At 41.2% G+C, this 26,291-nt stretch overlaps 1 protein-coding gene across 6 annotated transcripts in view; it reads right to left on the bottom strand.

The window, feature by feature from the left end:
* Positions 1–26,291, bottom strand: part of DPF3 (double PHD fingers 3) — a 189,786-nt gene that overhangs the window by 10,260 nt on the left and 153,235 nt on the right. For 3 of the 6 annotated variants that reach the window (XM_055715720.1, XM_055715718.1, XM_055715719.1), the window contains one exon: positions 20,625–20,753. In XM_055715720.1, coding sequence (XP_055571695.1) covers positions 20,625–20,753 — 129 coding nt within the window. The other 3 variants (XR_008733103.1, XR_008733104.1, XM_055715721.1) reach the window with 2 other exon arrangements.

Raw genomic sequence — 26,291 nt, 5'->3', positions numbered from 1 at the left:
TGCTGCAGCCAGGTCCTCTGCTCTGGGCTCAGGTTTGCCAGAGGGAGCTCTGCCATGGTGCCTGCTGCTGGGTGGGTGTCCCCCTCTGGCCAGGCACACCTGCCCCTCAAAAACTGCCTGGGACAGGCTGAAATCTGCTCACCTGGGGGTCTGGGCAGATCTGGGGCACAGTTTTGCTCCTCTGTCTTCCCCTCAGAGGCTGTGCACCAGGGATTCAGGCACACACCTGACACGCTGCTTGGTTCACTGCAAAGATGCTGTGATAACGCAGAAGCAAGGTGGCAAACGGGGCTCTGCACATTTGCAACCCAGGGGATCAGAAGTGGCCCGCAACGTTAGAGCCAAAGGAAACGCCACACACCCACGATGTCCCATGTCAAAACCAGCCAGCACTCTGCTCCCTCCTGTTCCAGACCGGCCCCCGTTAGCCACTGTTGGCTGCTAGACAAAATGGCTATTTCTTGCCTGAGAAAAATAATGTGGAAGCACTCAAATAACCTCGTACTGAAGCATCAGCTTGTTAATGCACTGGTAAGTCATGCCAGCACTGTACAATTCCTGGGGGTGAATTAGGTCAGAGTGACCTCCAGAAAACCCACCAGGCTGCATCACTGCGCGCCGCATTATGGGTAACGATCTGCTAATTGCCAGGAGGCACTTGGGCTGCTTACCAACACCAACAGGAAGGAAACCTGCCTGCAGGCACCGCACGGACTCCATATGCCGGGGACATAGCTCCTAATAACAAGAATAAACCCATTTATAGAGCGCAAACTGGCCAGGAGAATGGGCACTGAATGCTAATGCTGCCCAGCAGGTACACCTCGCAGGGGTCGGCTGACTGAGTGCCCCCCCCCCCAGCAATACCGCCTGTGCAACGCAGGGCAGGTTTTGCATTTGGTTGCACAGTGAAGCAGGGGTGAGGTAGATGGAGATGAACGTGCAGGAGTGGGAGAAAGACTGCTTATCCAGACAAGATGAATCACCACAACCTGGAAAGCCAACATCCCCTTTGCCCGGGGGACATTTTCGTTACCCTTCAACAAACTGCAGTGGAAAAAAACCTCCGGCATGGCTCGGACCTCGTCGCTATGCACTGCAGGCTCCCCAGCCAGGCCAGCTCACACACCACAGAGCTTTCAATCAACTGGCAGGCTCACTAAACCCTTTCAAAATGAGCAACCAAGCAAAAATACTTGGTCATAAACACTAAAAATAGGAATGGAGGACTGGGTTTTGTTTTGCTTTTTAACTTGGTGAAGCCAGTTCTTCCTAGTGCATTAAATCCACCTCCCTGGCAGCCGATTTAGAACATCTCCTCCCCCCTGGGAGAGCCAAAATCCCCAGCTATAATGAGAGGAGTGGGGTGGTATTTAAAATGCTAGGGAAATGGCAGCCTGAATAGCCTTCTGCCAGAGTGTTACTTTTGTTAAACCCCCCCATAAAACAAGATATCAGCTCTGCCCCTCCTCCCCTCCCTTTAACCTGAACAAGGACTCCGCTACCTGCTCAAGCCCACATCTGCCGTCCAAATACCTGGTCCTTCCCCAGTATTCCCAGAGTTAAGCTGCCCTGCTAGCACAGACAGACAGACAGACAGCAGCACGCCTGCAGGGGTGCCTAGCACTGCCCAGCACACTATGTTATCAAGGTAGCGCTAGAAAAGACCAGCTCCAGCATTTTCATGCTGACCCGACAAAGTGTGTCTAACCCGAGCTGGCAGTGGCAGTAGATGGGACACGTCGTTTCCCTGGGGCACTCCGACCAGGGCTTCTCTGCTGGGATTATGCGGGAGAGTATGATGGAGGCAATGCTTCACGACGTGGGCAGCTCTTCCCTGAAAACAGGCCATGTACACCCAGTCAGTTCGGAGAGCATCAAGACAAGCCCTCTGCACGGCTGCAGTCCTTTTCAAGCACCGAGGGCCGTGGGGAGAACTTCAGAGGTGATTTCACCCATGGGCCACGAAACAGCCATCCCATAGAAGCAATTATTGATTGAAAACAGGGTAGGCTGGGCTTACGTTGATGAATTAGGAAAGAGAAGGACAGAGTATTACTAATCTCTGGACAAACCTTCTTTCTAGAAAGATTAAGGAATTACTGTAGACTAATTTCCTGCCAGCACAGTTCAAGAAATTTCAAATCAAATGGCAAACTCCAGGAAAATTATTTAAATGTCATCATTTTAATATTAAATAAACTTAACTACGCAGAAGACACCATGCCATTGCATAGGCAGTGACTTCACTGCTGTTACATGAGGTAACCATGGATCATTCACGTAAAGAAATTCTGCACATGGTGGGTAAATGGTTGATAGTCAGGGCAAACACACTGTAAATGCAAGAGGTGTGACTTCCCCGCACACACATAATTTACACTGTTGCTAATATGATTGTATATTCAGACATAAGTTGAACTGCCTCGCTCAACTAAACAGAAACAAAACCAATTTGGAGCAAGTTACTTCAGTCCCTCGCTGATTTAAAGAACCCTTTCAGCTGCCAAACAGGCAGCGTCCTCCACGCACACTCTCCATTGTTTGTAATGCAGTGCCAGTAGCTGGAAAAATCCCATCATCTACTGATTTCTTCCCTTCTCTCTTAGTTAAACCCCCTGTTTGGTTGGGAATTTCTACATGCCAATCAAGGTTTCATCAATAAGGCAGCCAGTTTTCACTTCCCCATCAAAGTCCCAGCAACATCAATATCTAGAGGAAAGTAAGAGCTATAACTGCACCCTGCAGAGCACCAGTATGCGCTCAGTAGGAAGGAGTGAAATGTCTCAGTTTACTCTCTAAAAAATGCAGTTTCAGGGTGATCTAAACATCTGAGCAAAGGATTGAATTTGAATGAAGTAGTTTCAGTCAAAAGCAAATGGGAGGGGAGAAAGGGTTAAGGGGTGGCAGAGGCAGAAACTGATTTTTCAGAAAGGGTGAGACATTTTGTGCCAGCGTTTCACAAACAAGACGTCAGATTTTCATTTTGGAGCAGTACCTTGCTTCAAAAGTGAGCTCGATGTAATTGTTTTTAAGAAAGGGAAAAAATACTCACAAATTAAATGTTTCATTCAAGCCTGCGCGCACTTGGCAGTGGGAAAGGGTCATTTCATTGAGGAAAAGAGAACATGTTTCGTTTCAAATCCAACTGAAATCTTTTCTCCTCACCATAGTATTTTTCAGTTTAGCTATTTAAACAGCCTTTTTGAGTAACTGTCCAACAAAATGCTGCCAGAGACACCAAGACGATAAGATTTTTTTGTTCGGTTTTCACTGGGAAAACACCAGATTTAAATCCACGATCTCTTTTCTCAGAGCTCACCAGACCTTTCACCCCAGATCAGCCAAGTCAGAGTGCAGGCATTCTCTAACCTGTAACAAGTGAGTAGCATTGCTTTAACCTACACAAACAATACTTCATAGCAGCTAAATATGATATCAGATTAAACAAGAAATTAGCTAGTTCCACAGCAGTGGACACAAATGTCTCATCAAACAGTTGACTAATCTTGCTAGTTTTCAGCACCGGAGGAATTGTTTAACAGACCCTGTACAAAAATAGAATATTATCGTATTTAATGTCAGAAAATTATCTTCCACTGTACTATGGAGATCTGCGATTCTGACCCTGCGCTTAGCTGGCTGCTACATTGGCTAGCAGGACAGTTGCTTGATGGTTCTGTTAAGGGCAAAGAGGTTGGGAAGTCCTGTCCTACAGGCTGCTCTGACCAGGTTCTGGGCATTCCAGCTCCTCTCACCTTGAACAGTGTTCATCACCTGCCATATTCATTGTTAGGGGGGATCCCATCACCCACGAGATGGTTGGCAATGCCCAATGATAGCTGCATTGAGCCTAATGGGGACTAGCTCTTCTTCACATAATGCCAGACCTGTAAATACATAAACAGTCACAGAGAAATCTAATGGGTGCAGATGTCCTTGGGAAATTCTCCGTTTTTTTCTTTCAGATAGCAAAGTCCTTGGAAAATCTCACCCTTAATAAAAGTGAGGAAGGAGCCTTGCAGAGCTAATTATTGAAGAGGCTGCCCTGGCCTTGCAAGGGAAATGAAGCTCCCCCACCCCTTCTCCGGATGAAGGAATATGGGGCTCTGGACCATCTGGATGTCTGAAGACTACAACAGCAATCTGAATTCAATTGACAGAGAGTTTGTGGATGGTTAAAAACTCTCCTAAGCCTTCCAGGCTGATGGACACATTCAAAGACACAGTCGGTGTGGAAAGACCTGAGAAGAGCTGGGACCTGTTCTTTAAGAAGCCTGAGCCCAGTTATCCCAGCAATGGATGAGACCTCTGAGCCAAGATCTGGCTGCAGAATCCACTGCACTGTAAAATAAGTTGTTGACCCTAGAGGAAAGGACTGGAAAGACTTCAGTGTTGTTTAACACATTTAAACCACTCCCAGCACAGCACTGATGTGAAGCAACGATGATTGGTACCAACGGGGGAAAATAAATTTCTCAAACATAGGCTTAAAACCACCCTGTGTAAACTCTACCATACAAAGTGCTACATGAACTTGAAAGCTATGTCTTACTGGCTGACACTAAAATAAAAGTACCTCTTTAGTGACAGCACAGCTTTCAACTATTTCACATCCAATGACTTCTTCTCACCTTGGAGAGCTGGCCTCAATATTGACTCCTGAAATCATCATATGAAGAAGTTAATGGCTGTTGGCTAATGAAAGAAATCCAAATTGGTAAGCTAAGTCTTGAGCAATGCTTGACAAAACTCTCATCAGCATTATTTAAAATCTCTGATCTGTTCGAAAAAAAGAAGGCTGTACCTGAAAAATTTGGTCACATTCATTCTCTTCCTGCAGTCCACAATGAAGCCACCAACACTAACTGCAAAGCCTGAGAAACATATTGAGAAGGGGCTTCAGTCCAAGCAAAAAGTGACTCTTCAACACCCGTGCAAACCTAGAGATAGACTAGAAGGTCTAACTGATAATTGGTTATGGAAGATGAACAGTGCTGAGAAATTAAACTCCACTCTGAAAAAAACCCCCACTCGGCATAAGACATTGAAGGGAGGCTATGTCTGCTCCTGCTCGGGTGGTACCATCCATCAGCTGGGATCCTAAAGAAGGAGCATCCCTCTGAGCTCCCCAGAGCAGCTGCCTCTCAGGCAGGCAGCAGTAGTTCCAGGAGCCCACCTCCCAGCCTCAATGCTCAAAGCGTATTGCCTTTTCCACAGCGGTGCCATAGTTGGTTTGTAGGTCATTCAGAGCTACCACTGCTGTGTTAGACAACATCAGACAAAACTGTTTCTATTTATAACCTGGATGGCAATATTAGCCACAATACTCTGCTCCAGAAATCTGTGCTTTTTGAAAGGTAAATGCCATCCTTTTCCCATCATGGTGCACACACCATGGAATCATGAAGAATTACAGGCTGCAAAGACAAAATCTCATCAAATAACAGATGATATGGTAAAAGTTTTTAACACACACAGAAAAAGCATTTGTTGAAACAGCAAAAAATGCAGTCAGGTCCTCAAAAATACACTGATGAAATTAAGATGCCACAGATGGGTGGCTCTCATCTTAAGTCATTAAAATCAAAGATAGGACTAAACTGTGGCAACTGTCCAGCTTTGGTGCAGCAAAGGAAATACAATTTTACAATAATTTCCAAGAGACAATGGAGATCTTAAACAAATCAAGCCACAGTCTGGACAAGCCCAGCCAAAGCTAAAGGGAGTAGTCACTGCTTTTACGTGCTCTGCTACGTATGCTTTATAGTAGTTGCAGTCCCACTCAGCCATCTTCGACGCTAGGGATGGGATGGGGTACTGAGTTCATGTAACTGTTACTGAGCATTAAAAGCTTGGTTTTAGAGAAAGGGTTATGGTGTTTTTTATTATCTGTAGGCTGATGGATCTGATTACAATTAGGGTTCACAGCTCCAGGATGCAAATTTAACCAGATTCTTTTTTCCTGATTCCATGCAAAAGTTTGGAATAAACCTTAAACCAGTGCAATATTCTAGTTCAGGTCAAAGCAAAGAAGCTGATGGCGTTTTCAGCCCACCCAGAGAACTTGGGATTCCAGCCCTCAGCTTTGCCAGCCTTCAGCTCAGTCTCAGCACAGGGAAACCTGGCTTTGGGGGCATTCATTAGCTGCTGCAACGCTAGGAGACTTCTACTCCTTTCTCCTGCTATGTCTGACTCTTAGCAGCAAGAACCCTTCTCTAGACAGAAAAATAAGGTACCTTCCTAGCCACCATGCCAACATAAATCTGCTGTGGGGCTTAGTGAACAGTGGTGCTTTTTCTGTTCAGATACTAACATTGCAGATATTTCTGCATTACTAAAATTTTCTTTTAAAACATTGCTATTTTCAGGCCTGTGCCTTAAAAAACAAAAAAAACTCAACCGACCAACCAAACAAAAAACCCCACCAAAACCCCCTCAAACAACAAAAACAGTCACAAAAATGTTCAAAGTAATAAGACTTATGCAGAGATGTTCTCTGGAGTCTGACAGCCTGTAACAATAGCTCTGCTGTGGTGGGAAGGATCCCATTCATCTAAACAGGGTGTTGACAGACATCCATAAAGGCCAATTTCAACGTATACTTTCACTCCTAGCTACCTTAGCAGAAATGTCTAGCTCTGCTCTCTGCATCCATCACACTGGGGACAATGAAAATGACAACTGACTTAGAATGGGAGATGGCCTATTGAACAAGAAAAACGCACTGATGCCACAAGCAGTTTCCTTCCTTCCTTCCTTCCTTTCTTCAACTTGCCTTTCCTTGATTTTTCAGCATTCAGCTTAGCCCTCAGTCCAGCCTCTGTCCGGGTCTCTCTGTCCTATGCAGAAAGCTCAAGAGGAGATAGGAGAAGAACAACAAAAGCAGCAATGGCCAGGGGCTCAGGATCTGTCACGACATAGACAGATCCTGAGCCCCTCCTCTCTCTGCTTTGGGGCAGGAAAAGATTAATTGCTCCTGTGAAATCCCTATGGAAAAGTAGTTTTGTAGGCCTGTAACTCAGATTATTGTAAGAATATCTGAGAGCAGATCGCAGAAATAAAATTGGAAGTTGCTAGAAGAGGTTTTAAAACCAGCAATCCTATCACTTAGTATGGGCTCTAAGGAGAGCATCATAGCTCCCTTCTCAGCATGGCTCAGAAATACGGTTGGTACCTGACAGCTTTTCAGCTGCCTCTTGTCCCCAGTGCCCAACAGGTGGAAAAGAAGGAAAGACCCTTTTTTTTTTTAGCCACAGAACAGCTGAGGACAACCCAGTAAGGAGTCCATGAGCTGCTCTATCAGATCCAAACAGGTTCCCAAAAGCCACAGTGACTGAGGACAGCGAAAGTAGCTGAGACTGCCTTTTGGTTTCCTCCTTCATTCACTGAATCAGCCAAAGGCCTTGCACAGGTAAAGATAAGGTCTGAAGGCAAGCAGTGAAGTTTTCAAGCCTTATTCACCTGAGGAAAGTGCGAAGAAACAAAACACTAATAGAAATTAAAGTTACACATGTGAAAAATAAAACTGTATATGGGAAGTCTCCAAAAGAAGACCAAGAATAGTTAAATCTCTGCTGCAAAGACACACACTCTGTCACACACCACTGTTAAAAACCATCCCATCTATACAGTTTTGTACAATTCTTATATTGCCTAATTGGCTTAATTTCTGACATCTTCTTTAGGACTTATTTGCCATTTAATCTGCTGGGGGTGGGGCAGTTCACCACACTGAAGGATCTGTACCCACATCAGAAAACATCTTAAAAACACCTCAGTTGCTGTTTTTGCAAGCAGCTGTCAAAACGGGCCATCTATAGCCTCTACTGGTAGTGGAGAAATTGATGGAAAGGCAGAGGAAAGGCAACAGAGCTTCATAAAAATGACAGCAGGCCTATTAGAGAAGAGGACACACAGTTTCCTAAAAAGATGGAATCTCGCCTGACGCAGTATTTCCTCTTTCTGTTTCCACCCTATACAACCATACTACTGATCTAATGTGTATAAAAGGGAGGGTTTGTGCCTGCACTATGAAATGCAGCAAAGGGAAGCACAGTTTCCAGTTACTCCAGTTATTGGATTAGAAATGGCATAGGTAGGGTCAGGACTCCTTAAGGCAATGTCACTAAAATCTATATGAAAAACTCTCATATAATTTAGACTCCACTTCGGAATCTAAATTAACTTAATGCAATTCTATTAATCTCATGGAGAAATTTATTAAAATACAAATACATTTAGGAAGATCCCCTATTATCACCAAATGATAGGAAACGCTCTCAAAATGAGTCCTACACAAAAGCAGTATTTTATTTCCTGCCTACCTTCACTCTAGCAAGCAACAGGACCAGTTTCTGTAGTCCAATGAATGGAGAAGAGAAAGTAAAAGAGAAAAAGGAAAAGAATTCTTGGTTAATATCATGCCTCATTAAGAAATAAAAAAAATCCGGGGACAAAAGTCATAATTTACAAAACAGAGAAGTGAAACAAAATCAACAGAGGAAGTTTTATTTTAAGCTTCAAAGAGAGTATTATGAACAATGGAGAGCTTAGAAAAGTATATGTACAAGTATGTTATTCAACCATGTATTTTAAAAAGAAGATTATTTGCACTAAAAAAGACCTTGTGGAATTGGTTTGATAAAGTAATATTTACAGAGGAATATACAGTAGGGACGTTGGAAGCAGAATTTTTATTTGGAAGGAATATTACACAAACTGAACACAGACCCTACAGTTTTCAACTCTTCATTACATTTGTGCGTCTTATCTTGGTGAAATAAAATTTGATTATTTTTTTTCCTCTAGAGGCAGTCCACCACTGCAAGTTCAGAAACCAAAAAAAATGAACAAAACAAAACCATCCTGCTAAAGAGCCCAATTAGAACTTAAATTTTGTCATTTAACTTACTGGGAGAAGGACTCAGGTCTACGAGGCATCTTACATGGTCATTTTTGGCCCTATGTGTTAATCTGGGAAGGAGCAGGAGAAGGCAAAAGGAGAAGAGGACAAAATCTGCTGCTACTGACACATCAAAACCTCTCAGTGAAGTGAGCTTAAGTTTTAGGTGTACAAGAAACATGATGCAGGATCAGGGTCTCTGGCAGCTTCACCTAGTCAGGATGTATTTTTGTAGACATCGCTTTTTTCACTCCAAAACTCAACATAAGCTACATTAACAAAACCACTTCTTCTATCTGTACCCTGGGTCTATATCAGCAGGTACATCTGGCACCCCTGTTACAGAGGAGAAGCTAATCTCAGAGCCAAGTCCAATACCCTTCTCCTAGAACACAAGGCTATCCTGCATCCTTGCTAGACTGCATCACACATGACAGAGAACAGTCCTGCAGTATCTGCTGTGAGCAGATCTGGCAGCTGACAAAATCCTCCAGTCCTTGTAAGAAGCAGGACACCTTATTTCACTGAGAAGATGACTAACAACATAGAACTTGGGATGTGAATGTCCCTCACCACTGCCTCACAGGACAATTTAGGATTGTAGCTGTGGGAATTCACATTCTTCTCTTGCTGAGTAACCCCTGTTGCTTACTGCTGACATGCAGGTGCACCTGTACGCTTTTCAAAGTCCACTACCGCTTAAGAAAGGGCTGAAGTGCCCAAGCTTTCTACACATGGCATCATCCTTGACTCCAACAGGAAGCTCCATGCCAAGACCACTTGAACATTTAGATATTTTCCTTACAACCAACTCACAATCAGCTGTGAAATTACCAAAGCAAAAAAATAAAGCCAAAATCAACAGAGTTGTCTTCCTTTTCTAAACCCCTCTTTCAGCAGAAGTATTTCACAGAGTTGCTCAAGAGCAAACCTCTTTTACTGTGCAGAAGAGACACATCAATCCTACTGGAAGAAGACAGTCCTTTGAACTGGACACAAAATCTGGTAACAAAAAAATCCAGCCACTGAGCTTGGTCTTTGCCATTTCAACAGGTTTTGTTCAGATTTGTGCCTAACACAGTACAGCAAATTAAGCTTCAAGCATCTAACAGGATAATATTATTAAGGAGAAAGTAAACCAGAACAATCTTCACTTACCACATCCAATTTGCAAAAAACAAAGATACCCAGCACATGTATGAATGGCTTCTTTAAAGTAAGAGAGAGAGCAGAGTTGATCTTTATTTTCATTATTTAAAAAGTTTTTTCCTTAAAGTAAATATTCAGTCTTTATTTTACATTAAGTGCTTTTAAAATTTCATGTCTTCACAAAATTGCATTTAAAATTTGAAGTAAAATGTATTTCAAACAAAAATACTGTGCAACTTCAGCACTTCTTTTCTCTCTTAAATATCGAAATAAATAAAATAGTTATGTCTTTTCAGTTTGTTTGTTTTTCAGTCAGTTCTACTGTAGATCAATTCCAGTTTGACCTGGGTTTATACACAAGCTTAAAAGAAAGTGAAATCAAGACTTTAAAAAACTTCTTTGTATTGCACCAGCTTAGGGCATCCCCAAAACTTCTCTCAACAGTTGGCAGCCAACTTCCCACAGTCCAGGCTCGTGTGCCAGATGAAACAGGGGTATGGAAGGGTCAGGGCAAGGAGAGGAGAAATATCAAAGCATCCTGGCTTCTCTCGGCCTTCTTCTGAAATGTCTTGCTTGAAGGATGCTGGAGTCCATGAGGGCAGGGATGACTGCAGAGGGAAAGGCAATACAAAGTAAAACTAAACAAACTCAGACAACAAAAGCAAATGTTCAGAAAAAACAGAAGCACAAACCAACCTTCCAACATTGCTTGCATTCTAGTTCTTTGAAAATATAGCTCGACAAACTCAGCTTCAACTGATCATGGGAGCCGTAAGTGAATACAAAGCAAACAAATAGGATATGGAGGAGCATACCCAAAAGAAAGACACCAAACACTGTCAATCTTACTGTGAACATCATTAAATAACCTTCATCATTCAGTTTAAATGGCTGTGTCTTCACTAGAGGTTAAGAACTTTCCTTATGAAATCCTGCTCTGATTACCTTGCTATATTACTAATTATTTGTACAGAGCCACAAGTGTACACAGAGTTGCACAAAAGACACTTTTAGAAGTCTGAACGATACACATAGGGTGGCAGCAATGTGATAACTTCTGGAAATAAGTGAAAGACTGCATTTTGCATTGTATTTAATCCATTAATTGACTAAGTTACATACTTCTAAGGTCCTGAACAGTATTGGAGAGCCAATAAAAAAATCTCTTTATTTCCACAAAATGCAAGTGCCTCCCTCCATGTCTTCCCCACAAATCTCGTATCAGTTCTGGACAACACGAATGTCCAAAATCTTAGGAGATGCCAGTGACCAAAAGAATAACTCAAAGACAGGAACTGGTGCCTACCCCTCAACAGGGCTATCAGACCTTGAAATCGCAACAGCTGGGGTTTTTTTTCCTAAATGTTATTACAACTTGTCTTCTCTGAAATTGGCATCTTAATACTCATGGAAATACAGTCTGAGACATGAAAATAGTTCCAACCCAATTTCAGTTTTCTATAGTATTTATACAGGTTGGGGTTTTTTCAACCCTGGTAGATATCTGGCAAAGAGAACAAAGGTTGGTAGGGTTTGTTATAATGGCTCAGCCAGCAAGAATTCACCCTGGCTACATTCCTGCACTGTGAGGGTTTGTCAAAACTACCCTATGCCAGCATGAACACATGCATGTGCCTCATACTTTACATATACTTATAGCTACAAATATTATATAAATAAGAAAAAATAATGGAGAATAAGAAATGGGTGTTTATTGGAAACAGCTACATATGTTGCAGCACAAAACATACTGGTCGGATTTTGCAGTTTTTATAGTAAGATGACTCCCACTGGGGTCAATACAATGTTTGCTTGAGGAATTGATTCAGTTAAACTGCTTGCCATGGGGAAGAGGCAAATTGCATGAGGAGCCAGGCTTTGAAAACTCTGTGGTTTAATGGTATTTGAAATACACTTTCAGGGCCCATCTCAAAATATCATTGCAAGAATTAAGTAAAGAAAGGCAAAGCAGGCAGGAGAGAACACAGTGGTGCCCTGGCACAGCCTGGACCCAGCAGCTCTCTGGGCACAGTTCTCATTCGCTCCATGCATAAGCGGGCAGCAAACTGAGTCTGTCTTCAATCAAGGGCCTACGCTGAGGTCTGTAAAATGGCAAACTGGAACTCAAAATGAATAACTAATGTAAAAGCTCAAAGGCAAAACAATGCGGGGAGGGGATTCTAATAACATACTCTGCTGAAACAAATAGCCATCTCAGAGCTTGTCTACACCATACTAGCAAGCATATTAACAGTGAGGTTTCATTGATTAAAAGCAACAGCTAAGAAAGCCCAGTGCTAATCCTTCTCAAGCCAGTGGCAAAGTTCTCTCTGGCCCTTGTTTCAGTAGCCTAGGCTAATCATTTATGACCTTACCACGTATGTACAATGTTATTCCAAGCATCATCACAAATACCAGAAATAAATACCCAAACCACAAAACTGGGGGGCACTCAGGTAGGGGGAAGAGATGCAGAGTGAAGCAAAACAGATCTCAGTTCCATCTCTCTTCTGCCACATGCCTCACAGCCTCCTTTTACTTTTTAACTGTTATGCCATAATCCAGTATTTTCATAAAATTTTCTCAATGTATATTATCACGCTTAAAATTTTATACTGTCTTCATGCAAGAGCTGATTCTGTCCCTGCTAAAATGTCAACTAATTAAGTGCCACCAAAGGGAATATGCTACGGATCAATGCACACTCTACATAGCCTTTCTTCTCCCTAATCAGCTGCTCAAGCAGCACGTCACTTCCTTATTTCTCCTGCTCTGATCTGTGAATCAGAGCTTGCAGAAGATGGCTCAGGAAATTATGTCTTTTCTAAGATCCTTTAGTATGGAGCAGTAGAAAGGTGCCTGAGGAGACAGCTCCCTTGATTAAACATGGAAAAGTCTGAATTTAGAGCCTGAAAGGAAACATCCCTTTATTCACACTTCACATTGGAGCTGTCTTATTTTGGTACATGGCTTGTGTAGGAGCATATGTTTCAGGAGAATCTTTGGACAGCCTTGTGCTAACCTTCCTCAAATAAGAAGGGCGTCTTTGGAGGAGGACTGGAAGAACCAGGCTTGTGATTACTTGAAGGACTGCGCCTTCAAAGATCTTATGAAGCTCAGAACAGCAGTTCTTATTGAACTGCTGAAATCACTGGGGAATACAGAGCATCACATTCCTTTCTGATTTCAAAGATGACTCTATTTTTTAGGTACAACCCGGAATTCACATTGAAAACTCTCTTTATGCCTTCCTAGTTTGGTTTGGGACTTACATGTCTTTGAAGATACAATTGACACTGTGCAGTTCCCTCATTTCTGACCTGGCTATGCCAGCGTCAGGCTTCTCTCTTCTTTTTTTAATTAATAAAAATAAAATTAAATTAAATTAATATTTTTTTTAAATCATGAAAATGAAATTTCCTCCTATATATTTTCTGCTCATGAACATTGCCATCTTCCCCTCGTCCATCTGAGAGGTTCTCAAGTAGCAGAGCCCCTCAGCTTTCTTCTTACGAGCTACCAACCTTCTTTCCCTGTTCCTAGCCTTCACTCAGGCAGTACCTGGCCCTGAGAATATTTAATTTTCATATCAACACTCCATTCAATATTCACTGTTCACACTACTGTCCAATCTAGCTTAAACAAGTACTCTTTCAGCTTCCATCTCTACCTCTTAATTTCCTTGCTATGATCGATGCCTTCCTATGGTCAGTACCACACTGCTCAGCCTGCTGAACTAAACTCATATTGGTTATCTCAGCCTAGTGAGACATCCAGGGACTACTCTGCTCTCCATAATGATGAATTTATTTCACCTTCCTTCCTCTCTCAGGACTAGATTGAACCAGTGACCACCCATATTCACATTAATGGTATAAATAACGGTGATGGATATTTTTCTATGCTATCTGTAATAAATGTCAGCTGGCAATTTTTATGCACTCTGTGAACTGTTGTGGCTTCCTTCCGAGGGTACTGCACTAGTCGGTTGTCACAAAGATGGGTGGTTAGGTTGTGAAAGGATTAAGACTGTATGCACTGTTATAGTAACTGCATTTGTGAAACTAAATCAAGACTTAATGAATTATAGGCATCTGATTATTGTTTGTATTCCAAAAGAGCCCAGAATGTGTTAGGCATGGTTCACAAAAGATGGTATGGACTCCACTTGGAAAAAATTATATTTAGAGTATGCCTATTCTGCAGCTCACGCAGTGAGTGGAGCTCTTCAGAAAGACGTACCAGGGTGGGTTTCAGCTTGCTAGCTCAGGTGCTGCAAGGACTATAGTCAGCACAGCAGCATGGAGCTCAGGATGGGTTGCAACAGTATGCAAGAAGCTGGGTAAATACAGCACTTAGTAAATGCTGAGCTGTGTGCTACCATCCCTGCACCGGTGGCCAGGTACAGCTGGCTGGTTCCAAGTGTATCAAGCCTACACATCTCAGGAAGTAAAAGGCAGACAAATGAAAACTGAGCTCTCTTCAAGTCCTTGATAATACAAGTCTTCATTATCCCTATGAGCCTTTCCCTGTCAAAGCATACTCTGATTCTATTTTGAGGAACAGTGGGTAAAATTTAAACTCTTTTCTTATCCTTATAATCTGTGTGGTGTGACTGCTACATGGATAGAAGAAGTAGATGCAAGATGGATACAAGAAATCATGTTGTTTGTTTAGTGTGGATTTGGCACATTTCTAGGTTCTTGCTCCCGTTCTGTTTTCCATTGTTCACAGGAGCATGTCACAGCATAGCAAGAGAAAGAAAAAAAAAAATGTATTTAAAGGGAGAGAATATAATACTAATGCCACAAATGTAAGTGCAGGGATCGAAGGGCAGGAGTAGCAGAAGAAATCAATTTGAACTTAACTTTTTAAAATCTGCAACATTTCACTTTTGTGGTATTTCTTTCAGAACTGGGAACAACTCTATGTGTGGATCAGATTCTGCTCTCAGTTACATTAGCATAAATTTAGACAAAATCCCCTGGACTTTACTGATATTACTCTTTGCTTACAGTAGGGTCAGTATGGAACAAATGAGCCCACAATACCTCACACAAGGGCTGGTTCCACCCGTTCTTGGTTGGGAAGTGTCTTCCATCTTGATTTCTGTTGCTTTTTATCTTAATGTCTTCATTACCTGTATGTATGTATGTGTTGTGTACATACATTTCTGATGTATGTCTACCCCCACACACACACACACAGAAAAAATTATACAGATAGGCAAATTAGGTCCTAACTCTTTCAGGGATTTTGGAAAACCAGATGCCTGTATACCTGTGCCCCCGCCCTGGAAACCATCTGAACTTCGAGCTTTTAGTAAATAGAGAAGACTGGCAAAATATTGTAAATTTATCTTGTGTTATTTCAGAGAAAAAATGACTGGTTAAAGTACACTTCTCATTGACAGCGTTAGGTCAAAATATCATCGATTTGATACTTTATCAATTACAATACACCAGCAGGAACAGAACAGCAACTGAAAAGGATTATCAGTATGGGGAGACCTTAAACAAGGCTTTCTCCCAGCAGATGTGCATGGCTCTGGCATGTATACACACAGTATACACACAGAGAGGCATTTTGTAATGTTTTGTAACACCATTCTGAAGGCAAATTGTTAATGTAATCTAGACATCAGTTAGCATATATTCTGGATTTATGCCCATGTACCTAACAGCAGAATCTGGTCACTGATTATTCCATGTCTAAAGTGAACAATAAAAAATTTAGAGGCTGGATCCTTTATCTTTTTCAAAAAAGTTTATAGGGGAGAAAAGAACATTGAAAGAGCTCTCATAGATAGTATTGAGCACCCCAGCAAAAGAAACAGGAGAAATGGAATCCACTTGGATAGACTTAATTCATGTGTTAGAACAATATATACACAAAGTTTTCATTGCAAGGCTGAGGTTTTTGGTATCAAAACCACACACCTCCAGTTTAAAGATTAGGCACTTGTGCAGATAAATGTCTATTTTGCCTCCGATTTAAATGAGGTCATGATTTCACAGTTTGGCATTATACACATCACTAAAAATGTATCAACTTAATCTTGCCCCTGCTCCAGGGAGATTTTTGCCTGCATTAGGACAGCAAATCATAACCTACACACTGACTCCTTTTGAATCACTTCTCTCTGTACACGAGGCTGGATCCTGCTCCCACAGAACTTCCATTAGCTTCACCAGGGGTGTGAATGTGGCGCAAACTCATAACACAATTTAATCCATGGGATTTACTTCTATAACAAAGCTCAGCCAAGGGTGTGTTGAAAATCCAGGGCACAGGGATTTCACAATTGAGTGAAAGACATTTCAGCTCGGACATACCTTTCAAATCCTGCTGCATGTTTCCTCCTTTCTGGAAAAGTCGCTGGGAAGGGAGTCACTCTCTTCTCCATTGCCCTTGGAACTTTAATGAGTATTGCTTTGGTTTATTTCAAGAGAAGCTATTGAAAAGCAAACAAAGTGTCTCACAAGACACTACAGAGAGAAAAAACTGGGCGACACAGGAAAAAATGCTGTGAATTAAAATTTGAAAATGGAAAGAAAAGTATAGGTGAGGTATTTTTCCATATAATTTCTTCCATGATTCTGCTCCTCCATCTGTTTTGTCTTTGATGTCTATGACTTGCCATTCATATTCCAACCCTACGCTTGGAAATCGTTGTCCATGAAGTGAAAGGTGAAGGAAAAGAAAAAAAAAAAAAAAGTAGAACGGAGTGAAGAAGACATGAAGGGGTGCAGGGAGGAAGAGATCTACTGAGTGTAAAGATGTCCAAAGGAGGGATGGAAATGTGTTCCCCAAGGTCATGGTCTTCAATGGTGCTGCTTTTATTTTCAGGCTGTTAAAGACAAGCGTAGCAGGTGTACAAGAAGAGCCAAACTCCACATGCTACAGTAAGTGCAAAATCTCAAAACGCAGAAGCCATCACATCAAGGGTTTCCTTGTCCTCCAAGAGTCCGCCCACAGTGGTTCTCTAGAAACAGTTCTATTATCAAGTAGACATCCATTGCTTTTTTGTGGGTTTTTTCTATTTTTATTTAAAAAGTAGTTTTTCTAATAATATATAGAATATATAAATAATAATAATTAAAAAAAACTATTTGGGTTTGCTTTCTGCTCTCCAACCCATCTGTATTTTTTGTGGTTTGCTGATATATATATTAAAAGACAAGAAAATCAACTCTGCTCACTATTAAAAAAAATATTAAATCCATCTTTTATGTTTCCAGAAAGAAAGAGAGGGGGGTGGGGTGGGGTGGGAGAAAAACAAATTTAAATGAAAAAAATAACAGGAAAATCAAAACCTTCTGTCTCTTCAAAATAGTTGTCAAGAGCTTTAACTGCTTGTGCTTTCAGTGTACACCCCACAGGAAAAACAACAAAAATAACAACAAAAAAACCCAACCAAACCCCAAGGACCTAAAATTAAAAAAAAGAAAAAGGTAATAATAATCCTAGTAGTAAAAAGGACAGCAAATTGCTCAGAGTTTGTGTGTCTTTTTAGTTATTTTAGCAGCCACCCTTTTTGTCTGCAGAGGGAGAGCTGCCACCACAGCCACCTCCTCGGCTCGAGAGAGGCTCTTCTGCATCGTCCTCGTCAAAGCCATGAAAGGTCGAGGTGTCGCTTTCTGACGTGGAACCGAACAAGTCCTCCGTAGTGCATGCTGGCGCTGCTTCGTCCCTCCTGCCTTCTCTTCCCAAATGAGCTGACATGTATGATGAATATATCAGCACATGGGTTAAGCAACAGGCATCATCATCATAATTTTTTAATCATCATTATTATTAAACTATTCAGACTATTGAGCTCATAGGTGTGTGTTTGTATGTGCCCGCACATCTCAACAACATAGCTCAGTAGAACTGTAGTAAGAAAAATAAAAAAGGATCAGTTTCTCTTTCAAAGAAAAAATATCTACAAACACCACAAGTGCCCATAGCTATGGCAGCGAAAGGGTTAATAATGTTTTCCTCTCTTCAAGACATTAAAATATTTCCTCATGATTACTTAGATCAATTGTAAAAGATTTTTAGATCGTATGAGTAATTAGACACCATTAGCTCTAAGCACAATGACTGTCCTTCAGACTGGCATCAACTGCCACAAATTTACTGCTATAGAAATGCAACCCATAGCTCATCAACCTCAGGACTAATTTTTATCCCTGTTCTTCACCTGATCCTAAACATCTTCCTCTGTAGACAAAATGAAATACATTTTGAAGACTAAGTGAAAGTAACTTAAACAAACGCTTTTATTCCAATTTCACAGTATCTCCTTCAAAAGTAAAAAAACCCAAACCAAATATATACAGTTCAACGACTAAAACAACTAAGATGAGAAGTGAATTGTCTTGTGATCTGTCTTGGGGAACACTGAAAAGTTCAAATGTGTGTGAGTCAATCCAACTTTCAATATGGAACAGGAAATCCTCCACACAGGACATCAATAGCAGCAACAACAAAAAGACAACTCTTAAGTCAAATACTGAAATCTGTGAAACTGAGGTTTATTTTTTCCCTCAATCAAACATGTTATGTGATCAATAATATAGTCTTTGAATTCCCTCTTCAGGAAAGGTAGAGAAAAAGATGTCTTTTGTGCCCCAGCAAAATGAAAAGTGTGAGATTTAGGGAATGGCTATTTTATTACTCAGGAACAGTAGCATGATATTAAGTAACCATTTGGTCCCCGCTCCAGGCTACAGGAATCAGCCATATAACAAGTACACTGCATTGCTTGAGACACGAAGAATTAAATCCTGTTCACAAAAATAAAATGGATATAACAAAATAATTGGCAGACGAACCACCTTGTAGAGATGTGATTTTACTGACTTTGTGAACGGAAGAAACAATATGATTTCCATGTCCTCTCTTTCAGTATAATGAGAATGTTCTCCATTATCAAGAAAGAGAAAGATGGCAGCCACCAAAGAGGTTTCATTGTTTTAGTTTAGAGATTAGTGTGTGGTTGTACCTTAATCACTTTCATCACACATCAGTCACAGCATTGCAGACCCCTATAATTGGCCCAGGTGGGTCAGAATTCGTACAAGGATAGCATTTAATGGAATTGATTTTGTACAATTTAGGTTACATGCCGATCTACTTGTTCTATTACACTAAGGAATCAAGGGAATTAATGTATTTGTGTTGCATTCTGATATAATCACCATAGCAATGTTTAAACAGCAAAAAAAAATATGGATCCATCTCACTGTGCCGTATCAGGACAATACTGAAATGAGTTATATTGAACTATAACAATCAAGGGGAAGGGCAATGATCTTCCAAGATGGCACCACAGACCCCATGAGCTTCCCCCTTCAGTTATTAAGAAGCAAACACGTATACACTGAAAGGTCCATGCCCCTGACGGCACAGCATTCATAAGGACACGCCTGAAGAAAACTAAAGGGGTTGCCAGTGGTCCTCTGGTGACCAGTCAGTATCACTTCAGAATATCTTCAGAGGTCACAACAACTGCAGAAGGCAATTTGCTAGTGAGCGACTAGTCCTGCTCCCACTGAATGTGGTAAGAGGCTTACTACGAATTTCAGCAGGAGCATAAAAAGGCCATTCCCTTGGCACAAGAACGCTCCACATCACATTTCAGCCATCATGCAACAGACATCTTTCAGTGACTACAGTACAGAAGAAGCAGCAGCAATACTGAATTTCAAGATCTCTTTGGTTTTCAGATTTCCATATGATGGTCTTATCACCACTAGTATCACCACTGTCCAGAAATATCACAACTGGAAACTTGGACCAAAGCTAGAATATGCAGTTGTTAAAGGTATCCCATTCCCTCTACCACCACCACCATCTCCCACGCAAGCTATAAATATTTGCTCAGCTGGGATAAAATTTCCAAAAAAAAGAGAAGGGGAGAAAAAAAAAAAAAAAGAAATAAAGAAAGGAAGAAAGAAAACAACAGTCCAGAAATAAAGACAACTCAGAATGGGAAAGACACAATTGCCTACATTTAAAAAGAGAGAAGGGAAGAAAACTGAGAAATAAAAACCTCTTTAAACAAAATTAATGATAGTCATCTTGTAAGAGGATAATTCTTGACAGCTACCCCCATCCCTACCCTGTAATTTCCTCCCTCTTTCTTTTTTGGATGAAGAAATGCATGAAATGTGTAATCAATGGAAATGCTTGTCATGCAACTTTCATAAATCTTGTAAGTAATTTATAGTTGTAATTGCAGCATTTGAAGACAGAGACCATTCTTTAATATTGTCACAGGATTCTCTCCTTCCATTTGAAGAACAACTAGTATATGTACCAATGTTCACAGAAGCCACTAAATACATTAAAACTTTATTATTTCGTAAGACCCCATTAATTTTAAAATGTGCATCCAACAATGGGTTTTATGACAGAAAATTTCCCCGTCATCCTTTCCCATAAACACAGACAAGAGGTAAGACTTCATCTTCTATCCCCCCCCCAAAGGCGCTGCCTTTCTTCAAAATCTTCCGAAGGAGCAAAAAACAAATCACACAAATGCCTTTGTACAAGAAAGATGCAAAAAGGAGTCACCTACCAGAGCGCCCACAGTCTGAGCATGATACAAGTTCCTCAGGCCGACCACTTTTTTTGTTCATATTGGAGCCTCCAAGGCAGAAGTCACAGTAGTTATTGGGAATGATGACCCCGTCTGGTCCTTTCTGGGCTGCAGTTGGGTTAGAAGTCAGATTTACTCAAAAAGCACTCATTTTGGACACTTCCCCCTTCTCCCTGATACAATGTTAGCTCGTTGAGTTTTCAGGCCACAGCCTTCCCCAAAAAATTGTCAATCAGAACAAAAAGTGAACTGCATAAATCACCTTCATTTCAAGTACACCCTGTGTTGTATCTATTTTGCCTGAAATGCAATTCACCATTACCTTTATAATGCCAGCTGGGCTGGTCCCTCACAAGGACCTACTGCTGGATCGCCCTGTACAGTTCAGGGGCTTCGTAACATGCACGGGCGTAGAAACAACCCCTAATGCAGAACCAGCCCTACACTGTCAGTAAGTCAAGCCTGGTTTTTCAGACAGCAGTCATAATCATAAGCCCACAAAATACAAACTCAGAAAGGAAAAATACATCTCCCGAAACTCAAAAACCAACAGCAGGGAGATGGAGGGACAGGTACCCTAACTAGTTTTATTTCAAGTAACTTTTAGGGGGGTTACATCTCAAAGTGGCAGGCAGGCAAAGCCATTTGTGGGTGATTCACCCAAGGGTTAAGTTACCTGCAGCAGAGTGCACATCCCCTGGGAGAAGTGGGGAGGGCAGCAGGTCCAGCACTGCCCCAGCACCCAGCACAGCTGCAAAGAGTCAGCCCGGGATGGACATCCCAGCCGGCAGGGTTAAAAACTCATTCAGCCAAGAAAAAAGGAGGGAAATTACATTCTTGTTTTCCAGCTAGGAATAGTTGGAAAGGAGCATACACACACTGGGTCTTAAGTAAAGGAGGAGGCAGTTCCCCTAGAAAGGAGAGAAGGGCAGAGTTCTTCTGCATTCCTCTTAGTTGAGCAAAACAGCAATGTGCTTTTTTTCTCCCTCTCAACTGCCATTTTCCTCCTCCGCTCTCCAGAGAGAGAAAACTTCTTGTTCCTGTACACTTTAACTAGGAACTGGGGAAGGGAGAGAGGAGTGGAGGGAATGGTTGGTCTTTGTTTGTTTTTCTCCTTTTTTATCTTAAAAATTCCAGTGGTATACCTGGCCTAAACCTACCCCATGAAGTTTTCTGCAAACTAGAAAATTAAGACCTTTAAACTGTTCCATCTATATTTAATTATCTTTTTAATGCATATTTTGTAACTTGCAGATTTTTAACAGATGTTTTGACAGCCTTTATTAATGGTCTTTTTGTCCACGTCCAAATTTCTCCCAAAGAACAATGACATTCTAAAGGGCTTCTGGTAGAAGTCCAAGACATACACTTGAAATTAAAATTTTCTCCGAGTTCAATCTGCTTTTCTGGTTTGCATGCATCTAGTTACTCATTTACTTCCAGCTGTTGATTAGCTGAGCTTTTTGGAGATTGGTAACTGAAAGATTTCTGGTAAGGTAAAATTAAGAAAAAAATTAAAACCCGTAAGGCTGCAAATACATAAGTATCTTCCTTCATGGCCGCTGAGTCCCTGACAGTATCTACTAAACAATAGACTTTGCTCTGAAATGGTCCTGGTTAGCAGATCCCCAGTTCTCTCAAAACCAGAGAGAAGGTCCCAGTGTTAGGTTAGCATTTTGCCTGTTTGCAGAGAAGCATTTAATACGTGCATGCAAGATATGCAAAAAAAGAGCAGGAACCAGGTGGAAGGCTAGCACACTCGCTCATTTTAAGAGCTGTAACAAAATGATCATAAAGTTGCTACTTGTACATATTTTGTGTATATAAAAAGCAGAACTCCCTAGCATTTATTTTTCCCACTACAGTCCCATTCTGAAAAAGTTAAGTAATTACTTCTTTACATTGTGCTGCACCTACAGACCATGTGTAATGCAAACTCAGCAAGCTCACCATTCAGTGGTTTTGGGGGGGTTTGTTCCTTATTACATTTGACATTATTTCACTTTTCATCTGATTTTCTTAAAGTGCCTTACAGATACTAAGATCCTAATATTAATCATCAGTGAGGTCAAAAAAGCCTCTTTTGCCATTGACTCTAACCAAAGTGTTGCGGGGCCCTAATTAAGTCTTGTGGTGAGGAGGCCACATTGCATTTCCACAGCTGAGAGACTTCGAAGTAGAGTGATGAACTGGCTTACTCATGAACACACAACAATTCTGTGGTGAGGCCACAAATAAAAATAAGCATTCAAGGTGCCAGCCAGCAGATTTAGGAAAGAGCTCTACTGCTACCACAACTCAGAATGGTATAATTGATTTAATACTCTGCATATACTGACTTAAATTTTTCCAGTGCAGCTCATGACCCTAAGATCCACTGACTGTCAAACTGGAAATGGGACAGAAGACCTTGTGAAAATGCATATACTGATCAATTAGTCTGTGGCATGTAGGACAGGTGGAGGGTATTTGCTGACTGCAATGAAGCTGAAGGGATTCTCCTAAACTACTGACAAGGGAATAAGCATGGGTCTTGATTACCTCATATTTCTTTTCAATTTTTAGTGTGAGTTCCTATGTACTCATTCATTGCTCATCACTCATAAATACAGACCTGGGTCAGTTGAGTGTGATAGAGATATCAGGCCTGAAAAGTTGTACACATATGAGAAGTTCCTGAAGTTACATCAACGATGTCTTGATGTATCTCTAGAGCCAAATAAGCCAGGTAAGGTTATTCTCTTCAATGATTTTTTGTTCTAACAGGTGCAAGAACTAGAATTGAACCTGACTAAAGCTTATTTTCTTGATCAGTACTGTACAGTGAATTAAGCCTCAGGCTAAATCACAGAAGGTTTGAGAATAAAGAGATTTCCAGATGATAGCAAGCAGAGTTCTTATTTTGAAAGGATTTTTTTTTCTACGTCCTTGGAGTTTTTAGTTCTACTTTACTGTAGTTCACAAATGATGAGGGAATTAAGAAAGAAAGCAAAGACAGCAAGATAGAACGTGCAATATTCATGAGAAGGGTATCATGCACTAGAAACCCAACCCTTATCCCACCCCTTAATCAATAAAATGACTTAGAAAAGTAAGTATGGGAATAGATTTGCAAGTGAAAGCAATTAAATTACTAGGGACTAATGTGTTGTTGCTTTTCATCTGAGACATAGTAATTAACTAGGTATCCACTTTTTGCACATGTTAATCACAAAGTAGAAGGTGCTAGCTTAAGCCAGACAACAGATCAGCTAATGAGAAGTAACTCACCAGCAGTGAGCTCAATCATTTGGATCAGGTGACTACAACCAAGGATTTTGTCCAAAAAAAGTTCACCCAGAATGAGAAACTGTTTAAAACAAAGCCTTGAAAACCATGGTCTTGCCCTAACTTACTCAAAACCCCTCTGATTTTCTTTTAGATTACAAACTGCAACAACAGATCAAAAGCTCTGAGGAGCTTTGAGGAATACTGCCTGAGCTAAGGTGTGCTCACAGGGGGTGTATTTAAATCAGTGCCTCTTGCCATTTCAACTCAGTGTTGCTTTCTAGTTTCATCAAAGGCCCTGTCTTCATCTACAACTGCCCCAAAATAAACAGAGTACACACATTTTAAAAATACTTTAAAAAATGGATTATGGAGAGACACATAAAGATCTGCACAGTTCAAGTGGTAGCTTCTCTGTAGCTGAAAGCTGATTCATGTGAAGACAGGATGCAGACTGAGAACAAAGTTAGTATTTCCAAATAACTTTGATATGCACTTACTCTGAAATATTTTCTTTCTTCTTAGCCTAATCAACTTAATTTCAAACTATAACAAGCTAAGCAGAGTAAGACCTACTTAAAATACAGTACCATCATTCACAGGAGTTGTCTTGCAAAATAAGTACTGTAAATTAAATACATTCTGTAGTATATCAGACAGTAAATTTGTTCTGTAGACAAAACCTAAAAAGCTAAACAAATTGACTGAGTTTATATATTTAAAATAACTTCTGTGCCTTCTTGATTTTGAAGGCAGGGGCTCTAAACAGAGTTCTATCTTCCCTTCTCCCCTCCCCAAGTAATTAAAAAAAGTGGAAGTTATCTTTCTCATGGTTTCAGTTTAATAATACAAGAAAGCCACCTCTAGAGAAATAACATCAAGAAATTAGGATTTTTCTTTTCTACATCATCACCTGGAGCCACATGACTCAATAAGAATCTGTTTTCTAGCTCTCATGGCTGCAGAGAGTAACTTGAATGGAAGGCAAGTTCAGAAGAAAAGTTAAATAGCTTTCCTTCAAAATGTGATCCTTAGAAACATACAGACAGAACCTCAAATAAATAGAACTTTTCTGATTTGTAAGTGAAGTTATTTTGGTGATTTGGATGACAACCTTTAAAAACTTGGGGCTGGAACCAGCGCTTAAAATAAAAACTGGATTCTCCGTTCCTTGGTACCAAATCACAGTCCCATGTATTTCTACATCCTGTAGGTTATACAGCACAATACTTAACCATGGTTTAAGCTATGCATCCAGATTTGGTAGCTTTTTATTCCTATTTTTTATTATATTCACACTACTGGAAAGGCAATGAAGAATAAGGAGTACAGTGTGTGCCTTGCTGTTGGGGTGGGGGGCTGTGCATCATTTATTTAAATGATTACAGTGAATTGGCTACAGTCAGACATGTATGTGCTTCCAAAGGGATTTTTCCTAGCACATTTTGTCCAGCTCTTACCTGTTTCTTCTGGGCTTGTTCCAAAACCAATAAAGATCACTGGAGGTTTTCAATCCAATTCAAAAGGCTTTGAATCAGTCCATTTACTCTGTTTGCAACAAAAATTTGCAGAGCACAATAGAGACTACAGGAACCTGTGTAGACCTGAATCGAGCCAATACAATTTGCAACGGAGGGAAAGGGGTGGGTTTGGTGTTTTTTTTTTTTTGTTGGTTTGTTGTTTTTTTTTTTTAAATCTACAAGACCCTTTGTCTGAGACTGAGGCCTGGTTTTCCTTTCCAGCTCCTCCCTTTTTCTCACTGTCAAAAGTGCAAGCCAAACATTTGGCTGCCTGCACAGAACACCACCAGCCAAGAGCCTGAGCCTGCAGTCCTCAAGCCCTGTGGGGGACTCGATGACATATAGTCCCAACCTATAGCCTAAATGCCCCCATGTGCCTTCACTCACCCCACCCCCCCCCGCCCTGCTGCCGCCAGCACTCATCCCTGGCAAGACTGGCCCATCTCCATGGCAACCGGAGTGCCCGGCCAGGCCTGCCTCTGGCCTTGCCACCTGTTCCTGCTCCATCTCTCAAGTGTAAGGAATTGCAGCACAGCCCCTTCATTTGCTGCTCGAAATGCATCAGTGGGGAATAGGCAGGCTCGTGCAAGAAACTGCAACATGATAATTAAATAAAAAAATGGCTTTAAGGAGAAGGGAAAAGAAAAGTGGCACTTGGACTGTGGCTTTTCTTGAAGGAAGAAAAGGGAGATGCCCAGCTGGGCACGCACCAGTTCCACCCCGGCCATTCCTGGGGTGTAATGAGCAAAGGTGGGGGTCAGACAAGTGGGCTGTGGAGGTGCTTCTGTGCTCAGGGCTAGACCCTGCTCTGGAAAGGAACAATGAAAGAATATATATATATATATAAAACTCCTGGTAT

Source organism: Falco cherrug, chromosome 7, assembly GCF_023634085.1.
Source record: "Falco cherrug isolate bFalChe1 chromosome 7, bFalChe1.pri, whole genome shotgun sequence".
In the NCBI taxonomy this organism is placed as follows: Eukaryota; Metazoa; Chordata; class Aves; order Falconiformes; family Falconidae; genus Falco; species Falco cherrug.
This window is presented reverse-complemented; position numbering and strand designations above follow the sequence as displayed.